The sequence below is a fragment of the Saimiri boliviensis genome, chromosome 17, assembly GCF_048565385.1.
Source record: "Saimiri boliviensis isolate mSaiBol1 chromosome 17, mSaiBol1.pri, whole genome shotgun sequence".
Lineage (NCBI taxonomy): Eukaryota > Metazoa > Chordata > Mammalia > Primates > Cebidae > Saimiri > Saimiri boliviensis.
In genome coordinates, this window is record NC_133465.1 from 49406910 (window position 1) to 49429970 (window position 23061).

Consider the following 23061-nt stretch of genomic DNA (forward strand, 5'->3'; position numbering starts at 1 on the left):
GCCCAGGCTGGAATGCAATGGCATGATCATGGCTCATGACAGCCTCGACCTCAAGCAACTCTCCCGCCTCAGCTTCCCAAGTAGCTGGGACTACAGGAGCACGCCAAATGCACCAGGCTAATTTTTTTTTTTGAGACAGAGTTTCGCTCTTGTTACCCAGGCTGGAGTGCAATGGTGCGATCTCGGTTCACTGCAACCTCCGCCTCCTGGGTTCAGGCAATTCTCCTGCCTCAGCCTCCTGAGTAGCTGGGATTACAGGCACGTGCCACCATGCCCAGCTAATTTTTAAATATTTAGTAGAGACAGGGTCTCACTCTGTTGCCCAGGCTGACCTTTAACCCCCAGGCTCAAGTGATCCTCCCACCTCAGCCTCCCAGAGTGCTAGGATTATAGATGTGAGCCACTGCCCAGCCTTCAACACATAATATTGTCATTGATCATCAACACATCTCTGGGCATTTTATAAGAATGACTCATTTAAATGTCATGGTTAGGTAGAACTTGGGTACTATTATCATACCATTTTCCTGATGAGGAAACTGAGGTTTAGAGAAGTTTAAGTAGCAACCAAACACAGCCAGGAAATCGAAGAACCAGAATGTGAGTGCAAATCCTAAGCTTTTAACCACTGTCCTGTGTCCCCTCCCATTTCTCAACACCATGCTCCATGCAAAGCCTCATACTAAAAGAGAAACCAAGGCACAGAGGTTGGTTCTGGAACTGATGGGGCCCTTGGTAACCCCAGGAGAGGCTGGTGGAGACCTTCTGGATATTCCTATTATCTGTCCCATTCTGGGGCCTCATCCCTATCCGGGGCAGGAGGGAGGGGCTGTGGGAATGGGGGTGGGGTGGGAACAGAAGGCCTTGGGGAAAGGGGGTGCAGGGCTGCACCAAGCCCGGGACAGGAGGGGGCTGGGAGTCAGACTCGCTTCCTTTGCTGGATTATCTCCTTTCAACAGTTTTATTGTAATTACCCTGAAAATGTCGCTATATATAGAGTGAGCCAAACAGCAGCTGTGCCTGGGGGGAGGGGGAATGAGAGGATGGGCGGGCAGCAGGGAGGAGGTGGGAGGAGGAGACAGGAAAGGAAAGGGAATCAGACAGGAAGAAGGGTAAGGGCAGGGGAAGGGCGGGAGCTTCAGCAAAGATCTCAAAACTCTCGTCCTAGGGAGAACCGTCTGGGGAGAAGGAGGCTGCGGGGAGGGGATGGCAGTGGAGGGAGGGCCTGCTGGGTTCCCAGACCTTGGGTCCAGGCCCCACGTGGACAATGGGCCGAGCGACTCATGGAGTGCATGAGGTTCCAATGGGCTTATGGGAAGGCTGGGTCTCCACCTCTTTATCCCTACACAAGGTCTTCTGGTCACTGCATGTCACTCCCCACCACTGCCCTGTGGTTGTCAAGACAACTGGGCAAACACCACACCAGCAGGGAGCCCCAAGCCCAGCCCACGGCCCACAAAGCCTCCAGCCAGGAAGGGGAAGGCAGGATACCTCACTGCCTGGGAAGGCGGAAGTGAGAGAGGCAGGGCCAACCCATTCCTGTTTCTCTTCTACTTCTTTCTCCAAAGAAAGCCCTCACTCTCCTCGCTACAGCCCAGGGAGGTCACGAGGGGCTGAGAAGGCCCTCCTGTGGCAAAGTGGCCCACTCCAGCCCAGGGCTGGACAGAAAGGACTCCAATATTCTTCTGGCTACCAGTGCTTCTGCCCTCATGAGCTGGCCTCTCTCCAGGCCACCCCCCAGCATGAAGAGGAGAGAGAGAAAAAAAAAAGTTGTTTTTTTTTTTCTGAGAGTCTTACTGCAACCTCCACCACCTGGGTTCAAGTGATTCTCCTGCCTCAGACTCCCAAGTGGCTCGGATTACACCACACCCAGCTAATTTTTGTATTTTTAGTAGAAATGGGGTTTCACCATGTTGGTCACGCCGGTCTTGAACTCCTGACCATAGGTGATCCACGTGCCTTGGCCTCCCAAAGTGCTGGGGTTATAGCTCATCACACTGGCCGAAAAATTTTCAGAGAAGAGAGGAAGGTGGGAGGTGGGAGGTGGCAAAGGGTGGGCTAAGAGAAGCCCCCACACCTGTGTAGATGGATCTGGATCTCTCTGGAGAACCTAGCACTGAATGAGTGTCACCAAGGCAGGAGCAAGACCTGCTGGAGGCCAAGGCCATGCCAGCGACATGCCTGGAGTATGGCCTCTGGAACCCCCTGCAGGCGGGGTTGGGTGGGAGACCGTAAAGGCTAAGCACGATGTCGATGTCGCAGTCCCCACCAGCCAGCCTCTTCTCTCCCAAGCATGATTGGGAACATTCCTCTGTGGTTTGCCCGCCAGCCGTACTGACGACTCTGTGGCCACAAGGCCAGAGCCACATGTGCAGAAGTGGCCAGATGTGGCCAGAGGGTGGGGTTACACATACTCACTCACCCTTCTTCCCAACCCATGTCCTGCCCCAGCACCAGGAGGAAGGGTCCTTGGAAACTGCAGAAGGCCTTCCTGGAGGTAGCCAGCCACAGTCCACGATGGTGGCAAGGAAATGGCAGCCAGCTGAGGACTCCGCAGCCTTTGAAGTGCTCAGCAAGGCCCTGAGCTGGCCGGACGGTTATCTGTTCTTAGGCAAGGCTGGCTTGGCCCGTGGAATTCTGATCACTGAGCCAAGCGGTGGACGGGCTTCAACCTGCTGCTCCCGGCAATGGCGGGGTTGCAGGAGCCGGATGCCAGCCAGCCTGCCTGCCCAGGGAAGGGCAGGGGTCCAAGCACTCCCGGCTCCCAGCAGATAAACCTGCCTCAGGCTGGAACTGCAGCCAGCAGTACTGGCTTCCCTTGCAGGAGCCCTGCAGAGAGCACATGGGCTCAGGAAAGGGAATCTCCCACCAGACTGTCACTGCCACTGCAGCCGCAGCGATGTCAGGCCCGGAGCTACAGTGGGAGCCACAGCCCTATTGGTATGCAGGTGGCAGGGTGGGCAGAGGGCTCTGCCATGCAGCCTCGTTCCTATGCGAACTGGAAGCACAGACGACTCCGGAATATTAATGTTCAGGGCCTGGGTGGCATGCAGCACCCCGGGGCTTTGCCAGGTGGCAACCTGTTCCACCCAAAGTGGAAGGGGCCATGGCTGCTTGGCCTAAGTCAGGGAAAAGAGGGGCATGGAGCCCCATGAGTAGATCTGCCAGGCACAGACCCTGGAGCCTGGCTAGGCTTGCACTCTCTCAACGATCTGTGTCCTCTACCAGCCTGGCATGAGCAGAGCAGGTGGCAGCAGCTGCCATCAGCACCAAGCACCTGGAAGGGGAACTGGGTGTGTCATGATAGGAAGAGGCTCTTGGCCACCTCCTGGTGGGCCAAAGGTGGCTGGGGACCCCCTGGGAAAAAAAAGATGGTAGATGGGCCCGGCGTGTTGGCTCAGGCCTGTAATCCCAGCACTTTGGGAGGCTGAGGCAGGAGGATCACCTGAGGTCAGGCGTTCAAGACCAACTTGGCCAAGAAGGCAAAACCCCATCTCTACCAAAAAATATAAAAATTGGCCCAGCATGATGGCTCAACGCCTGTAATCCCAGCACTTCGGGAGGCCAAGGCGGGTGGATTACTAGGTCAGGAGATCGAGACCAGCCTGGCCAACAGAGTGAAACTCCTTCTCTACTAAAAATAAAAAAAATTAGCTGGGCGTGGAGGCAGGAGACTCGTTTGAACCCGAGAAGCAGAGGTTGCAGTGATCTGAGATCAAGCCATTGCACTCTAGCCTAGTGACAGAGCGACACTCCAGCCTGGTGACAGAGCAAAACTCCATCTCAAAAAAAAAAAAAAAAAAAAAAAAAGTTGGGTGTGGTATCGAGTGCTTGTAATCACTAAAAAATACAAAAATTAGCTGGGCATGGCAGCAGTTGCTTGCAATCTCCGCTACTCAGGAGGCTGAGGCAGGTAGAATTGCTTGAACCTGGGAGGTGGAGGTTGCAGTAAGCCTAGATCATGCCACTGCACTCTAGCCTGGGTAACAGAGTGAGACTCCATCTCAAGAAAAAAGAAAAGGGCAGACGAAGGGACACTGTTTCCTAAGAGGATAGGTCAGGAGCTCTAGCTAGCAAAGAGCCCCACTGAAAGGCCAGGAAGGGCCGGGCACGGTGGCTCACATCTATAATCCCAGTACTTTGGGATGCCGAGGCTGGCGGATCACCTGAGGTTGGGAGTTCGAGACCAGCCTGACCAACATGGAGAAACCCCTCTCTAATAAAAATACAAAATTAACTAGGCATGGTGGTACATGCCTGTAATCCCAGCTACTTGGGAGGATGAGGCAGAACAATCACTTAAACCCAGGAGGCAGAGGCTGCACTGAGCCGAGACCGTACCATTGCACTCCAGCTTGGGCAACAAGAGTGAAACCCCGTCTCAAAAAAAAAAAAAAAAAAAAAAAAAAGGGGCCAGGGAAAGGTCACAGAGGAGGACAAGGCCCTGGGTTCTTCCCTCACCCCCCAGGGCCTCACTCTGATGGGAATCAAGAGGCCAGGTGCCTAACAGAGCCACCTCCTGCAGCCCCCACACCTGGCTCTATACTTTCCTCTTTCCTGGGACTAAGAGCCTTCCTCCTCCTGGGAGTAGTGGCCTCAGGAACAAGCAGCAGCACCATCCTGTCCTCTGGTTTTCTGCAGGGCTGATCACCCTGCCTCCATGGAAAGTCCTAGCCTGGGTGACTGAGTGGGCGGAGTTGTGTGTTTCTAACTATGCCAGAGCCGGGAAAGTAGCAAAGCTCTGGCTCAGGAGCTGCCCTGCCGAGCTCACAGGCACAAGTGGCCATGGGCAGCGCACCACCTGAGTGACACTTCCTTCCCATCCTGCTGGGCCTGCCTCCTCTTCAGGAACCCCATTAGTCCAGTGGGGGCTTCTGTGGCAGATTCTTCAGGCAGCTTGAGGGAGCGCCTACCCCTCCGGGGGAGATGATGTAGGTGCTCAAGGGGCAACCCAAGACTACTGCCAGCATAGCCTTGGTCTACAAAAAAGGGTGTCCAGGCAAAGAGACACTGCCTCCAAGCAGACAAGTGGCTCTGGGCCATAAGGGGCAGGTTTTAGCAGTGCCTTGGAAACAAGAGTTCACAATAAAAAACATCTAGCTTCCCAAGAGCAAGGCCGGGCCTCCCTCCTGCTCTGAACTCACCACGAACTGCGGCGTAGCTCCAAGCCCTCTCTCAGAGGCAACACCTCCAACTCAGAATCCCTGTGACAGGAACCCTGGCCAGCAGGGAAATGGGACCTTCAGTTCCCCCTAGAGAAGCCCTAGGGGGAGGGAACTGCTGGCAGTGTGGACCCACCCGGCAGACCCAAGAGGCTTAGCACCTGCCTCTAAAATAAATAAAAAATAATAATAAAATTAATTTTTAAAAAGACCCTGCTCCAGGGGCCACCAGCCCCATAAGGCTAGGAGAAGGGAACCCAGAGGGCATAGAGTACAAGGCACGGGGCAGCATTATTATTATTATTTTGAGATGGAGACTTACACTGTCACCAGGCTGGAGTGCAGTGGCACGATCTTGGCTCACTGCAATCTCTACATCCTGGGTTTAGGCGATTCTCCTGCCTCAGCCTCCTGGGTAGCTGGGACTACAGGCATGTGCCAACATGTCCAGGTGATTTTTGTATTTTTAGTAGAGACCAGGTTTCACCATGTTGGCCAGGCTGATCTCGAACGCCTGACCTTGTGATCCACCCGCCTCAGCCTCCCAAATTGCTGGGATTACAGGCATAAGCCACCGTGCCTGGCAGCACGGGGCATTATTATGCTCTTGGAATGTCTATACGGGACATAAATCAGGCCCATGCAGACACTCTCCGGATCTGAGGAGCTGCCTTCACAAGAGGAGAGAGAGTGAAAGGGACCTTGGAGATGATGTTTGATCACCCTCATGGCACAGGCGAGGAAACCAAGCCTCTTAAGCTGCTCTGCGAACAATCCTACCAGCTAAGCAGCAGCAAAACAGGGATCTGAACCCAAGTGTCCTGACTCCCAGGAGAAGGCAGGTTCCCGCTCAACACAAACACGTGCAGCCTGGCTCCCGTGTGGGGGTGTCCTATGTGCTCAGTGTATGCCAGCCCGGGGACAGCTGAGGGTCTCAAAAACAAGAAAGAGGGGATGAGACGGGGGAGGGGGTAGGGGAGGTTGTATAGGGGCTGGTGTTCAACTTTGCTCCTGAGTCCCCTTCTCTCCTTGGAGGATATTCCTCAGAGGAATATCACTGACCAAGTGGTCCCCAGTATTGACAGAAAACAAAGCCTCCTCTCAGAACCCCAGGAGGCCCATGAGGCCAGAATGGTTCCTGTGCTCTAGGAGAACAAACTGGACTCACTGACAGGCCCAGCACATAGGGCTGTGTAGGTTGCATCCTGCACATGGGCTGAAATCTCGCCCAAGCTCCAATTGCCGGGCCACGCACACTGGCATGAGGACGTATCCACCCAGAAGAAGGGCCATCTTTTGAAAATCTGCACAGCCGGGCGCGGTGGCTCAAGCCTGTAATCCCAGCACTTTGGGAGGCCGAGGCGGGCGGATCACAAGGTCGAGAGATCGAGACCAACCTGGTCAAGATGGTGAAACCCCGTCTCTACTAAAAATACAAAAAAATTAGCTGGGCATGGTGGCGCGTGCCTGTAATCCCAGCTACTCAGGAGGCTGAGGCAGGAGAATTGCCTGAACCCAGGAGGCGGAGGTTGCGGTGAGCCGATACCGCGCCATTGCATTCCAGCCTGGGTAACAAGAGCGAAACTCCGTCTCAAAAAAAAAAAAAAGAAAATCTGCACAAAAGAAGCTTTTATGTGGATTAGCAATGTTCCTACCCAGAGACCTGAGTTCAAACTCCAGTTCTCACTGTGCGACCTTGGGCAGGTTCCTTTTTTTTTTTTTTTTTTTTGAGACAAAGTCTCGCTTTGTTGCCCAGGCTGGAGTACAGTGGCTCACTGCAACCTGCGTCTCCTGGATTCAAGTGATTCTCCTGCCTCAAGCTCCTGAGTAGCTGAGACTACAGGTGTGCACCACTACACTTAGCTAATTTCTGTATTTTTAGTAGAGACAGAGTTTCACCATGTTGGCCAGGACGATTCCAATCTCTTGACCTTGTTATCTGCCCACCTTGGCCTCCCAAAGGGCTGGGATTGCAGGCATGAGCCACCGTGCCTGGCCAGGTTCCCTTTTTTTAAGAGACAGCCCTGGGTAACTGGCCCACCCTAGAGAGCAGAATCTGCCACCAGCACCCACTCCCTCAGGACCTCCCTCACCAGGCTGGGGAGTCAGCAGCTTCTAATTACCTTGTGCTATCTCTTGGAGACTGGGGAAAGGCTCTTGTTCCTGTCCTGGCCTGAGGGAGTTTGGAAGGAGGCGGAGAACAGCATTTCACACCCTGAGCCCATGACGCTGTGACACCGATGACCCCTCCCCAGCAAGGACGGTTTCCCATGATCTATTTCTGTGCTCTTGTGTGACTAGTGAGGCCAATTTAGGCTCAACAGGTTCTACCACAATTCAGATACTATTTCCACATAGGCAAGCTGGGTCTGACTCTCACCTAGCAATTTTCACAATTCCTTAAGTAACACAAGTGAACACACATCACATAGTGGTTAAAAGCAAGGGCTCTGGAGAGGATGCTAGGGTTCAAGTCAGGCACTTCCCCTTCATAGGGCAAGGTATGGGGCACCTCCCTGTGTTCCATGCAGGTATCTGTAAACTAGAAGGCAGAACAGCACCCACCTCCCAGGGTAGTTAGGCTCTCAAGAATGCATGCAGAGGAGCCTGGCACAGGGCCTGGGAAGATCAAGAGGTGCCAGGCAGGGCTATTATTAATGTCCTGACATTTTTTGTGTCCTGAACTCTGTGTGTGTGTGTGTGTGTGTGTGTGTGTCCTGAACTCTTTTGGCAACCTAGTCAAGCCTGTGGACCACTTCTCAGGATGTTTCCTTTTTCTTTCTTTTCTTTTCTTTTTTTTTTTTTTTTGAGACGGAGTTTCACTCTTGTTACCCAGGCTGGAGTGCAATGGTGCGATCTCGGCTCACCGCAACCTCCGCCTCCTGGGTTCAGGCAATTCTCCTGCCTCAGCCTCCTGAGTAGCTGGGATTACAGGCACGCGCCACCATGCCCAGCTAATTTTTTGTATTTTTAGTAGAGACGGGGTTTCACCATGTTGACCAGGATGGTCTCGATCTCTTGACCTCGTGATCCACCCGCCTCGGCCTCCCAAAGTGCTGGGAGTACAGGCTTGAGCCACTGCGCCCGGCTTTTTTTTCTTTTTGAGATGGAGTTTCACTCTTGTTGCCCAGGCTGGAGTGCAATGGTGCGATCTCGGCTCAATGCAACCTCCACCTCCCAAGTTCAAGGGATTCTCCTGCCTCAGCCTCCCAACTAGCTGGGATTACAGGTGTGCACCACCAAACCCAGCTAATTTTGTATTTTAGTAGAGACGGAGTTTCACCATGTTGACCAGGCAGGTTTTGAACCCCTGACCTCAGGTGATCCACCTGCCTTGGCCTCCCAAAGTGCTGGGATTATAGGTGTGAGCCACCCACCATGCCTGGCCATCTCAGGATGTTTCTAAAAGGCATAAAATCAGCCAGGCGCGGTGGCTCACACCTGTAATCCCTTGGGGGCCCGAGGCAAGCAGATCACTTGAGGTCAGGAGTTGCAGACCAGCCTGGCCAACATGGTGAAACCCCGTCTCCACTAAAAATACAAAAATTAGCCAGGTGTGGTGGCTCACATACTTGGGAGGCTGAGGCAGAATTGCTTAAACCCAGAGGCAGAGGTTGCAGTGAGCTGAGATTGTACCACTGCACTCCAGCCTGGGCAACCGAGCAAGATTCTGTCTCCAAAAAAAAAAAAAATTTAAAAAATTAAGTGCGTAAAATTAGAATACTTAGAATTCCCAAGTCTCTTAAGTGGGGCCAACTTCACAGACCACCTGGATTCTAAGGGTGCCAGCCTCAGACTCACACCAGAGGGATGTCTTAGCACTCATTTCAGACTGTCTGAAGGTCACTCTGTGGTCCTGTCACAAACAAAGCCTTCCTGTGGGTGGCACACAACACAAGCCAGTGCACCTAGGGGCTGGGTATCGGTACCAGAGAAGGAAACTCTGAGAGCAGCCTCCCTCCCACTCCCGCACTTTCAGGCCATCTCACCTGCCTCACTGCCTCCAGGAAGGGCCACTCTATGCTCTACAGCTCAGGCCACAGCTGTCAGATCCCTTTTGTCCCTCAAAAACATTGCTTAGCACAGATGAGCACCGGTGCTTGCTCTCAGAACCCCCCAGCTGCAAGCAGTCCAAAATTCTTCCCCAGTCTCTAATCTCACTAAGCCCCACTGCAGGAGAGAGAGCTCTCCAGTTCTATTCCACATCCTCCTGGGGTGAGGACATGGGAGACCCTAAGCCCCTCTTCCCACAAAGCAGACACAATGTGAAACTGACCTCAGAGACCCTTAGAGTGTCAGGGAAGGAAGGGCCTGAAGATCAGCAACTCAATTCCCCTAGTTTTCAGAGAAGGAAAGTGAGGCCAGAGAAGGAAGAGACTTGTCCAAGGTCACCCGGGAGAGATGGAAGACCCAGGGCTTAATCCCAGCTCTTCTGGCTCTCTCTCTGCTCCCCACTAAAAAACAGAAGGGGAAAAACTGATGCCCAATGTCAAACTAAATGAGGGATACAACAAGGAGCCAAACTCTGTATTAAGGATCCAGAGACCTAGACAAGGGCACCTGGTTGGCCCCAGAACATCAGAGCCCAGGCATGCAGAGAGAGTGAGGTCGAGTGTAGGGAACCCCCAGAAACTTTGAGGCAGACTGACTCAAGGACCTTAAGCTCAGGGGATCAGAGCCCTGGTGAAAGGCACAAAGCACCTCTCACTGGTGCAGATGGAGTTAGTGGTTGATGCTAGGATGCTCTCTGGAGGAGAAGCAGATTCACATTTCCCAGTCTAGCCATTTTCCAGCATACACCTGGGCACAAAGCTACCGGCAAGTAAAAGGTACACTAACCATTCAAAGTCTGCGACTGTTGCTAGAACTGTTTGCTCCACACCTGGGGTGGAATGCCAGGGGCTCCAGAGCAGATCTGCCTCCATCGCCAAGCACAGCATAGCCCTGGGTGTCCAGCAGGGTGCCCTGCCCACCTGGCTGTTTGCCATAATCCCCCATTCTGCTGGGGTTTAGACACCTGCTCCCTGGCAGCTGGAAACATCCTCTCTCCGGACTGACAGGCAGCTGGGAGTTGGGTTCACCTCTCTCTGGGGTCATGGCCTCCCTCCTCCTGCATAGGCCCATCTCCCAGGAGTCCCAAGACCCACCAAGGCCTTCCAGGGATGCTGATGACCCACTGGCCGACTGCTGGGCCCTGCGTACCCTGTCCACTCATCCCTCACTCAAAGCATGGTCTGAGTCTATTCGCATCAGAATCTTGTGAGACATGAGTTTAAATCATTGGTTCCTGGGCTGCCCTAGAGAATCCAAACCTTTGTGGTGAGGAGTGGGTGCCAAGGCCCAAGAATCTGCATTTTAACACCTTCCCTTGGTAATCTGATGCAACCAGAAGTTGGAGAACCATTGCCTCACAGTGTCCCCAGGCTGCCTGTACTCATTTCTGCTGCCAACCTGACAGCTGTTACAGCTGTGTGTGTGGACACAGTTAATCTGATTTCCTGTCTGGCAGCTGTGTGGCAGGGAAGGGAGAGCTGAGGGTCTCAAAAACAAAAAGAGGGGATGAGGCAGGGGAGGGGGACAGAGGAGGCTCTATGGGGGCTGGTATTCAACTTTGTTCCTGAGCCCTCTTCTGTCCTTGGGCTGAAGTCCCCTCAGGGAGGAAGATCACTAACCAAATGGTCCTTAGTATTTACAGAAAACAAAGCCTCCTCTCTACCTCACCAGGCCCCTGAAGCCAGAATGGTTCCTGTGCCCTAGGAGCACAAACTGTGGACACTGCACTGACAGGCCCAGCACATAGGGCTGTGTAGGTTGCATCCTGCACATTGGCTGGATGAGTTGGGGCTGAAATCTCGCCCAAGTTCCGATCGCCAGGCCACACACACTGGCATAAGGACGCATCTACCCAGAAGAAGGGCCACTTTAAAAAAATCTACAAAAAAGAAAAGAAGCTTTTATATGGATTAGCAATTTCCCTACCTGAGTAGGAACCAGAAACCTGAGTTCAAATTCCAGCTCTCACTTACTGTGTGACCTTGGGCATGTTCCCTTTTTTAAGTAAGAGGGTCTTGTTATAGCGCCCAGGCTGGAGGGCGGAGATCATGTCTCACTGCAGCCTCAAATTCCTGGGCTCAAGCAATCCTCCTGCCTCAGCCTCCTGAGTAGCTAGAACTACAGGTACATGCCACTATGCCTGGATAATTTTTTTTAACATTTTTTTGTAGAGACAGGGTTTGGCTATGTTACTCGGGCTGGTCTCAAACTCCTAGCCTAAAGTGATCCTCCTGCCTCAGCCAAAGGGCTGGGATTACAGGTATGAACCACCATGTGCAGCAAGTCCCTTAAGCAGGTCCCTTAACCTCTCTTGAGCCTTCTCAGTTGTAAACTACGGCTATGGCTCATGCCTGTACTCTCAGCACTTTGGGAGGCTGAGGCAGGCAGATCACGAGGTCAGGGGTTCGAGACCAGCCTGGCTAACACAATGAAACCCCGTTTCTACTAAAAATACAAAAATTAGCTGGGCATGGTGGCGCATGCCTGTAATTCCCAGCTACTTGGGAGGCTGAGGCAGGAAAATCACTTGAACCCAGAAGGTGGAGGTTATGGTGAGCTGAGATTGCACCACTGCACTCTAGCCTGGGCAACAGAGCAAGACTCCCTTTCAAAAAAAAAAAAAAGAGAGAGAGAGAGAGATGTTAAAGAAAGTACCTGATGGCCTTGTCACTTAGTGCATTATAATAGTTCCACTCTCACCCTGAGTCTTGCCCTTCCTACCTTCCTGGCATGCTTATACCTACATACCTACACACACAACCAAACCCAGAAAGTCTGAAGACCATAACAAGAATATTCACAGAAAGCCCCAAGGCCAAACCTGGACCCCATGGCACTTCCCAGTGTCCACAGCATTCCTTCCTGGCACAAACAGGATTCACACCCTCCCTCCACGGGAAAAGCTGACTCCTCCTCCATGCCTTCTTATAAAGTCCTGCACATTGTCTGGGCATCAGCTCCACCCAGTACAGGACAAAGGGGAATCCAGAGCCCACGTAAGGAAGGCAGAGAATTCCCCAGCTCTGTGTCCTTGAGACTCCTATACTAGAGTTCAAACTCCCAGGCTCCCCAGACCAGAACTAAGCTTGAATGCTGGTAATGCCCACTGTGTACTGGGGAGTTGTGGCATGGTGGCCAGGCAGAGACCTCACCCATCAAGGGAGACCTCTGATCACCAAGAGCAGATGCTGAGATCCGGCCCCATCTGCAAGAAGGAACAGCAAAGTGGCCCCATCCTTCAGCAGGTTAAGACTCTGTCTCGCCGGGCACAGTGGCTCACGCCTGTAATCCCAGCACTTTGGGAGGCCGAGGCAGGTAGATCACGAAGTCAAGATATCGAGACCATCCTGGTCAACATGGTGAAACCCCATCTCTACTAAAATACAAAAAATTAGCTGGGCATGGTGGCGCGTGCCTGTAATCCCAGTTACTCGGGAGGCTGAGGCAGGAGAATTGCCTGAACCCAGGAGGCGGAGGTTGTGGTGAGCCGAGGTCGCGCCATTGCACTCCAGCCTGGGTAACAAGAGCGAAACTCTGTCTCAAAAAAAAAAAAAAAAGAAAAGACTCTGTCTCACCCGCTGGGTGACTCACTAAAGCTATCTCTATTCACCTAGAGGTCTGAGCCCCAGAATAGAGCCCAGGAATCCTGCCAGCAATCCTGGACTCCAAGCCTCCCCATGCGACATTCATTCATCCATGTGCCAGGCACTGTGCTAGGTGCTGTGCAATGGCAGCAACCAAGACAGCCCAGAAAGCAAAGGCTGTCCCTATAATAGGGTTCCCAAGATGCTGCTGGAGGTGGCAGACAGGCATACCCTCAAAAGCCCCTTGCCCCAACCCCTTAGGCTTGGGAGGCCTGTGCAATTCACACTGTCCAAAGAAGCATCCCTGGACACCTGCTTTTTCAGCCACAGCCTCTTGCATCCTGTCTGGAGACCGATCAAAAGATGGGGAGAGGGAGTGGGGAGGGAAACACCAGGCTGCCCAGGCCCTTATGGCCGTGTTTATCCGGGGTGGATTTTTTTTAACCCAAAGGTTAAAGTGTTTCTATTTGAAACATCTATTTACATTCCAGAGTCCAAAAAAAAAAAAAAAAAAAAACAAGGCAGCCGAGCTCCAGGCCTATATCTGTCCCTAGCCGCGTCACAGACACAGCATCAGAGCTGCGCAGGGGGAACATTCTTAGCCCTCTCCCCGAGCCGCTGAGGTGACTCACGCCTCCCTCCTGCCAGCATGGACCAAGCCACCACTCGGAAAGCTTGGTCCACCCCCTACACCACCAGCCGGTGTTGGGGGTGGAGTGGGGAGACAGGCATCTGGAGAGAGGGGCTGCCCGGGGGTCCATGCAGGGGCAGCCAGGCTTAGGGAGGGGATGAGAGAGCAGGGTCCCAGCCTTCGAGGTTTCTGGGGTACAGTCTGAAAGGAGGTGAGTAAACAAGCCAAGGAGGAAACTTCGGGCCAACTGCTGGCTGCTGCTAGTAGCAAGGAACGGAGGGGACAGGGCAGGATGGGTGGACCTGATCAGCCACACAGAGTAGAGCTGCCTCAAGCAAATGCTCTGTGATTATTCTGCCTTCCAAGAGACCACCTTAAGTCCCAGAGGCCATGGACTAGGGGCAAGCAGGCAGGGTCTTTTGCTGGACCTGTGGACTCCAGACCAGGATAAGAGCCAGCCCTTGGGGTTTTATTCCTCATCCTAGGGGCCTATGTAGGTGGCTCCCAGGCATATGCCTCTACCTCAGAGGACTTCGTGGGTACCCTGTAGAGCTGGTCCTCAAGGTTACACCCCCATCCCAGCCCCAGCCTACAGGGCTGGCCCCAGGATAAGGCCCCTACCCCAGGGGCCTGCATGGATACCCTGCAGGGCTAGTCTCCAGGGCCATGCCCCTGCATGAGAACACTGCATGGGTATCCCTGCCCAGGCAGATGATAGGCCATGCTCCAAAGATCTTCTGAATCCTCCTGAAATATTCATTCTCTGACACATCCAAGTCACACTGCAACCTTATCCCTGGGAAGCTCTGAGCCAAATCACAGGGACCTACAGAGGCACACAGTTCCCACCTTCCAATTCGAAGCTTGGGATGCACACCCACATATCCATAGGCAAAGACTCCCCATTCACACGCACACACACAGACACCCACACTTGAGTGCCAAGCCACTACCAGGAGGGGCCGAGCAGGCATGGGTCCAGCAGGCCCCTCCCTGGAGGAAACATCTTGTGGTGCCGGCCTGGTGGGGAGGCTGTGCCAGAAAGGCTTAGATGCTGCCAACAGGTTCCCGCGAGTGAGGGAAGGAGTGGCCCAGCTCTGGGGGACCCCACCCCTAGCCAAGAGCCGAAAAAGGTTACTGCTGAGAGGGTGGCAAGATTAGGGGGTCCTAAGCCCATTTGAGCCAGAATAACACCTCTTCATCCTCATGACATGGGAACCAACCCAGACCTGGGGAGAGGAGCGCTGTCAGGAGCCAGCTAGGGGTAAAGGCAGCCAAGCCCCTCAATATCCGAGCTGCCAGCCTCTGCCTAACTCTATCGCAACTGCACCAAGCCTCCTCAAGTGTCTGATTCTCAGGAGACTCCTGGCTGGGGACTTGGTGGAAGTCACTGGACTAGATGCTCTAGCCCTAAGAACCAAGCCAGAAGAGCTGGGTAACCTTTCTTCCTGTGGACACCTAGCTACACCTTCTACCCCTGCCCAAACCTGGGGAGCAGGTAGCAAGGAGGCGGGTCACTGACCCACTTCCTCCCCTCTGACCACAGTGCCAACTAGGCCAGGATCCTCCAGTAACCCCCAGCCCCTAGCAGCAGATGCTGACCCTGCCAGAGACCAAAGTGACTAGAAGTGAAGCAGCAGAGTACAGCTGTGGGGCACAAGGGAGCAACAGGCTCTGGGCAGGGAGGGCAGGGGCCTTTCTGAGCAGGGATGCCCCAGCCCTGTGTATTCTCAATGAAACTCTCAAGACAGATCTACGCAGGACGCTATCTGTGCAAGGCTCGGAGCCAGATGCTCAGCCCAGGGACAAGGATACCCGATGACAGAGGGCAGGCAGGGACGCCAAGGCACTTACCTGTCACAGGGATGCGGTGCACAGAAGTCCGAGGCAGGATTTCCAAGGATGGTTCCCGGCCTGACATCCCATCTGCTGAGAAACAGGATTCTGTCTCATAGATGGTCTGCAGCATCTCCACAAGCCCCTGAGCCTTGGGCACCAGCAGCATGCCAGGGAGGGGGCCGCCAGAGGCGGGAAGCCAGCCCAAGGAAAGGTGGTCAGGTGGCCCACACTGCGCAGGGGTTCCCTCAGGCCACTGCCAATGGGACCCGCACTGTGGGGAAGTGCCTCATCCGGCCTGGGCACTCCTGGCAGCAGGAGGGGCAGGGAGGCCCAAGAGCTGCAGGCCCAGCTCTGCTCTAGAGGGGCATCTGACCACCAGCCTTTCCTTGGTTCCCGGGAGCTGGGGTATGGCTGAGCACTTGGGACAGGAAGGGGAGCTCAGCGGGCAGGCGGGCTCTCTGTGTTCCCTCCCAATCCTGGGTGACAGCTCTGGGCCCGGCTCCCTGCTCCTCCTTCCCGAATGAGCCGCCGCCGGCAGCTGGCAGGAGACTGAAATAGCAGTTGGGGGAGGGCCCTGTCTATAAATAGGTGGAGCATGCTCAGGGAGCTGCGGGCCGGCTGCCAGGAGGCCCCATGGGGAGGGGGGAGGCGGTTCTACCCCAGGAGGAAGCGCCAGGCGAGGGGGATGGGAACGGGGGAGGGCCTGCACTCAGGGCCAAGGCCACAGTGCTGGGTGGCCAGAGGCTGGGCTGGGGAAGGGCGCCGGCCAGGGTACCCATGCATCTGGGAGCGGCTCTGACTGCTACTTTTGGCAAGCAAGCCAGGGGACAGAGACCAAGAAGCCAGACTCAAGCCTCCGTCTGCCCTCTTGCCTTCCAGAGCAGGTAAAGGAATAGGAAGGGTCTGGGAGAGGCTGGCAGACAGGCACCTTCCCTGGAGTTCTAACAGCCCCATGGAGGTTTGCTTAACTTCTGCCCTCCCACAGAGCTGAGAAGGAGTGGAGTGTCTCCTCACTCCTTCAACCAGCAGAGAGACCCCCAAACACCTGCCAAATGGCAGCTCCCTCCTACTCATTCTGGAGTGTCGCCTCCAGAGGCTGCTCAGCCTCAGCTTCTTTCTAGGGGGTAGGGATATTCTTCCTGGGCAGACAGGGGTTCCCTTGTCCCCTTTCCTCACCCCAAGCCTGGGAAAGCAGACCAGGGAACACCTGCCCATTCTTGCAGCACAGGTAGCTCCTCCCTAGCCATGTGCCAGGTGTGGTGCTAAGAACATCACATACATCATCTCATTCTGCATGGTGACCTTGGGAGAGAGGTACAGATGGGAAAACTGAGGCACAGGGAGATGGTCACTCACCCTGGGTCATACAGCTGCTTAGATGGCAGGGCTGGGATGTCTGAGACTCAAGTCTGAGCTCGAACCACCATACTACACTGCCTCCCATTTCCCAGGGTTTCTATGAACAGGTACAATAAACTCTGTGCTCAAGTAGGCAGAGACTTGAGGTTGGCGCCTCGCTAGGGAGAGTCAGGAGTCTTTCGACATCCAGCCATTCCCCACCAGCCAGCCTCAGGCCTGGCAGCACAGACTCTGCTCCCTGGGTCCTGGTGCTGGTGTGCGGTGAGGACCGGTGCCACTCCCATGCTCTCCCCACCGCTGGCCTGCCCCTTCTCCTCAGGTTGTGCTCCCACTGGTACAGAGATCCCACTTGGCCCCTTGACCTCACTAGAGCCTTTTAATAGCCTGGTTATTCCTGTGTCTGTATCCCCCTCCCCCTTCCTGATGTCACAGTTGCTATTTTGGAGCCCCCTCCTTGCCCCCCACTCCAGGCATGGAGCCAGGGACACCTGTCCTCTCTCTGGACTGGATGACCTCACCCTCTTGTTGGGAGCCCAGGAGGAGCTGGCCAACCAAGGACACAGTGGCTGTGGCTCCTGGAGCCCAATTTCCCTGCCAGCTTCCACCAGTCAGGGATGGCAAAGGGGTCCCCTGCCCTCAGACTGGGAGTAGGAGGATTGGGGGGACCACACCTATAGGCAGAGGCAGGGTTTGCCAGGCCCTAGACTAGCAAGATGTATATGTTGCCAGGGGTTACCCAGAGGTGGACCAGGAAAGAAACAGGGGTCTGGAGCTGCAGCTTCTAAGCCAGGACAGATTCTAGAAAAAGACAATGGAGCAGTACTCCCTCAGAGGCCTAGCGCTGGTGGACACCTCACGGTATGTCTGGGGATCTCGTTTACCACCCCTTGTCCCAAGCTCATCCTGGCCAACAAGGCCCTCTCAAGAGGAAGGGAAGGGAAGGTCTCCATCAGCAGGATGATGGGGCAGCAGATTCAAGGGAGCCCAGAAAGCTGGGAGCAGCAACCCCTCCCAGCCTAGGGCTCCACCCACCCACGCTAGGAGCAACCAGAAGGGCTGGCTAGCCCTGTCCCAGCTCTCTCTGCCTGCCCCAGGCACAGGAGCGTGGCAGGAGAGCCCTGTTCTAAAGAAGAGGAAATCATCAGTTACCAGGACTCAAAAGCAGGGCCCCCAGAACCTGGAGCACCCAGACACCGAAGGAAAGAGGCCTTCCTGCTTCAGGAAGACAGAAGCACCCAGGACATGGACACCCAGAGGTGGCTAGAGCCGGGAGCTTGGAACAGCCTCGCAAAGTGTCAGACATGGCCAGAAAATCCTCAGTGCAATTCCCAGAATCTTCCAAGGGAATGAGAGAAGATGTCTGGGACGGGGACAAATGTCTTTTTTTCTTCTGAGATTCAGGTAGTACAAGGTCCCCTAATGTCTAACTTCAGTCCTTCATGCTTTAGCCCCTCTCCTTGCAGTGCATTTCTCTTTTCCATTGTCTCCCATCCAGTGCTCCCATGTATCATCCCATAAACCTTACAGAGCACCCACCAAGCATGGGGTACATGAGCTTCATCCAGACCCAGGACTGTCCTCCCCAGACTCACTCCACCCCTCCCTCAAAGCCTGCACTCTGACCTCCTAGCTCTCTGAATCTGAAGAAGGAAAGAGCCTAACGCTGGCTTCAGGTTCCATTTCCTGAGCCCAAAGGCTGCAGGGGTCAGGGGGACCCTGACCAAAGGGCAGAAAGCAGGGTCTGCTTAGTGCACAGTGAAAAAGCTCCTGGCCCAGGAGCATCCTGAATGGAGCGTGAGATGCCAGCTTCCCTAAGCCCCAGATACATCAGGCCTGCCCACTCTCCTGTTCTTTCCCGCCCTTCGAGCCCAGCTGTGCTGGAGCCTATCGGCAAGGCCTGGGAGCCGCCATGTGCCAGGTCCCAGGCTAGGTGTTGGCTGAACCCTCTCATTTGAAGCCAAGTCCAGGAAAAATGTGAACATCTACGTTGGCATATGCTACTTCCCCTCAGGGTTGACCCTGCCTCCTCTGGCCATTCCATTCTAAGCCTTCAATCCCTCTGGAATGACAGAGCAGGGAAAAGGAGGGGAGAAGCAGGCCTCAGTCGGCAGTGAGCACAGAGGTGTGCCAGGAGGCATCTCGGGAGAGAAGGGAGGCCGGGTGTCCACTCCCCAGACCCCTGCCCCATGCCTGGACTGACCCACTTTCTCACTACCTGCCTTCCCCAGGAGCACAGGGGCAGAGTCTGAGGCTGGGAGGCAGGACGCTGAGGTTCCTGGCTCCACCCCCCACCCATGCCCCAGTTTCTCTGGTCACCCAGAGACCAGGGCTGGCGGGGGGGAGCTGCCCTCCCTCCTGGGAAAAGGAAAGAGAGAAAGTGTGAGGGTTCTGGGAGGTGCTGGGCAGGCAGGTGTTGTTGTGAAGCTTATCTCCCTCCCACACTGGGGAGAAGGATCCTGGCCGCCTCCTCCATGGCCCCGCTGCCACCCAGACTGGCTTGCACAGTGGGCCTCACTCTTGCCTGCTCTTCTGGGCAATAGCACAGAGGAGAGGGTACAACTAGGGCTGGCCTGGGTCCCAGGCCCCTGGGCAGTTTCTCCAACCTGGTTGGGCAGAGCCTGAGCTGCAGGAAAATTCTGTCAGCCTTTCAGCCCCACTGAGAACATGCAGAAGCAATCAGTTCCAGAAAAAGAAAGAAAGCCTCAATCCTCAAGACCCCTTTCTCCTGAAGAAAAGGCAGAGATCGGGGAATGGTCTGGGGGAAGCGGGCAGTCCCATCAACAGCCTACACCTATGCTTCCAAGACTGCGAAAGAGGTAAATAAGGTCAAAGGCTGGCAGGCAGCCCAAGCCAGAGGGAAGTAATCAGCTCCCACCTCCCTGGGTGGTGGGCCCCAGAAGGAAATCACTGGCAGTCTCCACCTGCTGCCCCTCACCAGAAAGCCTCTCTTGCTAACATGTTCCCCGTGACGGGCAGAGACAGCTCATCTCATGTTTTCTTCTGCCTTCCACAGGCTGAGCCTGTTGGTGACACTCAGTGAGGACTTACCATATAGAAAAAGCTTTACGAGGAGAGGAACTGAGAGGAACTACAAGCTCTGCCCCTTACCCAGCCTGCTGCTCTGCACTCCGGGGAAAGAGGCAAGTGCTGAGGGAAGTGAGGAGAAGGTGGGAGGCACTCAGGGGCTGGAGCAGACCCTGGGGACCAACCACTTCCATCCTTCCCACCTCTGTCTCCTGCCCTGGGGCCCCATACCTTTCCTTCTTGGGGCCCTCTGCAGGGTATCTACAGGGAAGTAGACATCTGCGTGCTCGGGCTACAATTCGTGGTTTCATTTTACTTCTGCGGAGTTCCAAGGCATGTGGTTTCCAGACTTCTGCCAGGCACTGGGCACCCCAGCCCTAGCCCAGATGCCAGCCCAAGCTCTGGGAAGAGCAGACGCTAGGCCCCTCAGAAAGGAAGAGCTGGGGGGAGGCTGGCTATCTCCCTGTCCCAGGGCAGCTAGAACCCCGTAACTGGGAAAGCCAGTCCCAGAATCCCAGGAACACTCTGCAGAAAGGGCCTCAAGCAGACATCCCCAACCAGTGGTCCCAGTTCCAAAGCCCCTCAACAGTCCTAAAGTAAGATTCCCAATCCCTAGTCCCCTCCTTTTTTCCCTCCTTCCCCCACACAGAGAAGACAGCATCTCCCCCTGCTGGGGGGAGCTGGAAAAACCAGCCAGGAGGTGGGACCCATCCACAGGCCCACTCAGATGCCCCTCCTAGCCAGGGCCCAGCAGTGACTCTCAAGCCGCCGGCCTCCAGTGCTGGTGGACACGCCCTGCTCCTCCAACACTCCTGTCAGCTCCCGCAGAGGTGGCTGCAAGGGAAACAGACCGCGAGCGTCTGGAAAGGTAACCCAATAACTTCATCTATCCTGCGTTGATTATGAACACATTTCCCTGTGAGGGAAAGAAACCCCAAAGCTGGGAAATATCCTTTCCAAGCCACCAGCAAAAGTTAGACCCCAGCCCCACAGGAAGGAGGGACTGGAAATGACTCCCAGACACGTCGGCATCACAACTCAGAAGAAAGAAGCCACTGGCACAACTGCCCGACGCAGCTGACCTTGTTGGGGTGGTTCTCCAGCTGGGACATGCAAGGGACAGATGAGGACCCAGGCCTCTCCTTTCCCTTCACCACCCAGCCTCAGAGGAGGAAGCAAGAAGGCAGAGCTAGACAGCCCACCTGGCCCAGCACCTATGGGTTGAATGAGGGCAAGGGCAGAGGCAGGAATACCTGATGGGGAACCACAAACCCTGCAGGAAGGATGACAGGGAAGAAAATGTGGGGTGGCCTGCATTCCTCCCTGACGCTGCTTCTGTACAATCCTGCAAATGGGTATTCATCCTAGGCCCTAACTGCCCTTATCTCTAAAAGGAGAAACATCCAACCACCCCTGCATAAAAAGATGGGGAGTATGATGAGCCGTGGAGGGCTGAAGTTGAGCAAGATGGACCTTTAACACTGCAGACGGAGACAGCCAAGGAGACGGCAGCCATTACTCTGACCACACTGCCCCAGGACCCTCCCTGGAAACAGCTGAGGGTCCAGCTCAGGCCACCAGAACGCAGCCTCACAGGCACACATCCAGACCCAGCTGCACATAAAGCTGCCTGGAGTCCCCCCAATAGACTATTTCTGGTAGCACTGGACAGGGTCCTAGGAGCAGAGAGGAACAGGAAATCTCAGAGTAAAAGACCCCAGATTAGGAATCTACCACGTGCAGGGCCCAGGAGAGGCAGTCTACCTCTGAGGAGAGCCAAGACTCCTCTACACACATCACCTTGCTCCCACCCAACACCAAACACCCACACATGGAGGTTAAGGCCCAGTGCCCTTGGAAACCTCCACTAAGAAAAAAGTATGGAACACAAACATTCCACCAAGGAAAGAAGCCACTACCACAAAAAGGAAGCTGGGCATTCTGCTATAGTAAAGAAATTCCTCCAACATCATCCCGGACTGCCCAGAGAGATCCAGGGACACACATACCCCCTCGGGCCCACCTGTCTTGGCTAGCAGAGCAAGGTGGAGCGGGAACGGAGCACCCCTAAGTTGGGAGCGCAAGCATCAGGGGCAGAGTAGGACCCATGCCTTCCCAGGACCCGGCCAGACCGTCGACCCCTCGTTTCCCGGGTCTCCCTCATGGGCCTTTCTTGCAACACTTCTCCACTCCTGACCCCCTGATTCCCTTACAGTTCAGACAGAAAGGTCAGCTGGCCTGGACGGGAAACCCACACAGCCCATCACATCCAAAGCTACCCCAGGGTGCTCTTCTCCAACCTCCCAGCTCTTACCCGACTCGTTGGGAGAGTTCATGCCGGCTCTGGGCCCGCAGGAAGCTGGCGTTGGGGGCTGGGACGGGAGGGGGTGGAGCTGCGGTGATGTCAAGAGAGACAGACGATAACAGACAGACGGACGGGACGGGAGCCCGGGGCCGCCGTGCCTCTAATGCCCATCCGAGGCCATCCTTCGGGGCGAGGCAGTCAGGCACTCAGAACGGCATCCCTGGGGAGAGATGGAGCAGGGTTAGAGGCCCCTAACTCAGGAATCTGAGAGCTGAAGGAGACCATGGAGCTTGTCAATTTATACCTGGGGATGAGAGGGATGAGAGGGAGGAGAGGAAGGGATACCTGCCCACAGCCACAGTGGAAGTCGACGGAACTGGAGAGGACCTGGTTTCTTACTAACTGATGAGGCTCCCAGAGCCCAAGGGGTAGGAAATGGCTATGGTGGCCACACCCAACACACCCCTTTTCAGGTGAGTATCTACGGACAGGTGGGGAGACCCTATAGATTCCTAATGGTGCCTGCCATGGGACTAGGTATGCACCAGAGGAGAAAGTGCAGGGGGGCTTCTCGCCTCTAACCACAGCAGCGGGAGATGCAGGACTGATCTGGAGTCCCTGGCAGAAGTTAAGGGAGAGACTGGTATCCCAGCCTCTGGAGCCTAAGCCGGGACTCCTAGGGGAGTCTTCTCCCCACTTTCTGATCCTTGTGCCTCTCAACTGTGGAAATATGATAGGCTTCTGTTCTGGTGTCTCCCATTCAACAACAGACCAGGATAAGATCTCCTGTTTCCAGGAACTGAAAAAGTCAGAGGCCTCTCCATCCCAAATCGAGTACCCATGGCCCGGCAGGGGCAGGGCCCCAGCCCAGGGCTTTGTGTATCTTGTACAGGTAGTGCTCTGTGTAAGGAGGTCTGGTCCAGGGAGGTATGAAATCCGGCCTGTGCCCTGCCTGCCAAGCCATGGCCTGACATGCTGAGTCCACCCAAAACAAGGGACAGTTTTTCCTAGTTTGTACAAAAGGAACAAAAGGCCCAGCAGTAGCCCTGCTGAGGCCAATATAGTAAAGGAGAAGGTATTACAAGATCATGGCTTTGCCAACCC

At 55.0% G+C, this 23061-nt stretch overlaps 1 protein-coding gene across 3 annotated transcripts in view; it reads right to left on the minus strand.

Annotated features, from left to right (window-relative positions):
* Positions 1-23061, minus strand: part of HDAC5 (histone deacetylase 5) — a 47973-nt gene that overhangs the window by 19757 nt on the left and 5155 nt on the right. For 2 of the 3 annotated variants that reach the window (XM_039476935.2, XM_039476937.2), the window contains exons 2-3: positions 21967-22177; positions 15285-15359 (exon numbers count right to left, since the gene is read on the minus strand). In XM_039476935.2, the coding sequence (XP_039332869.2) occupies positions 15285-15359; positions 21967-21988 (97 nt within the window). In that variant the 5' untranslated portion in view covers positions 21989-22177. The remainder of the gene's footprint in view (positions 1-15284; positions 15360-21966; positions 22178-23061) is intronic. The other variant, XM_039476938.2, reaches the window with a different exon arrangement.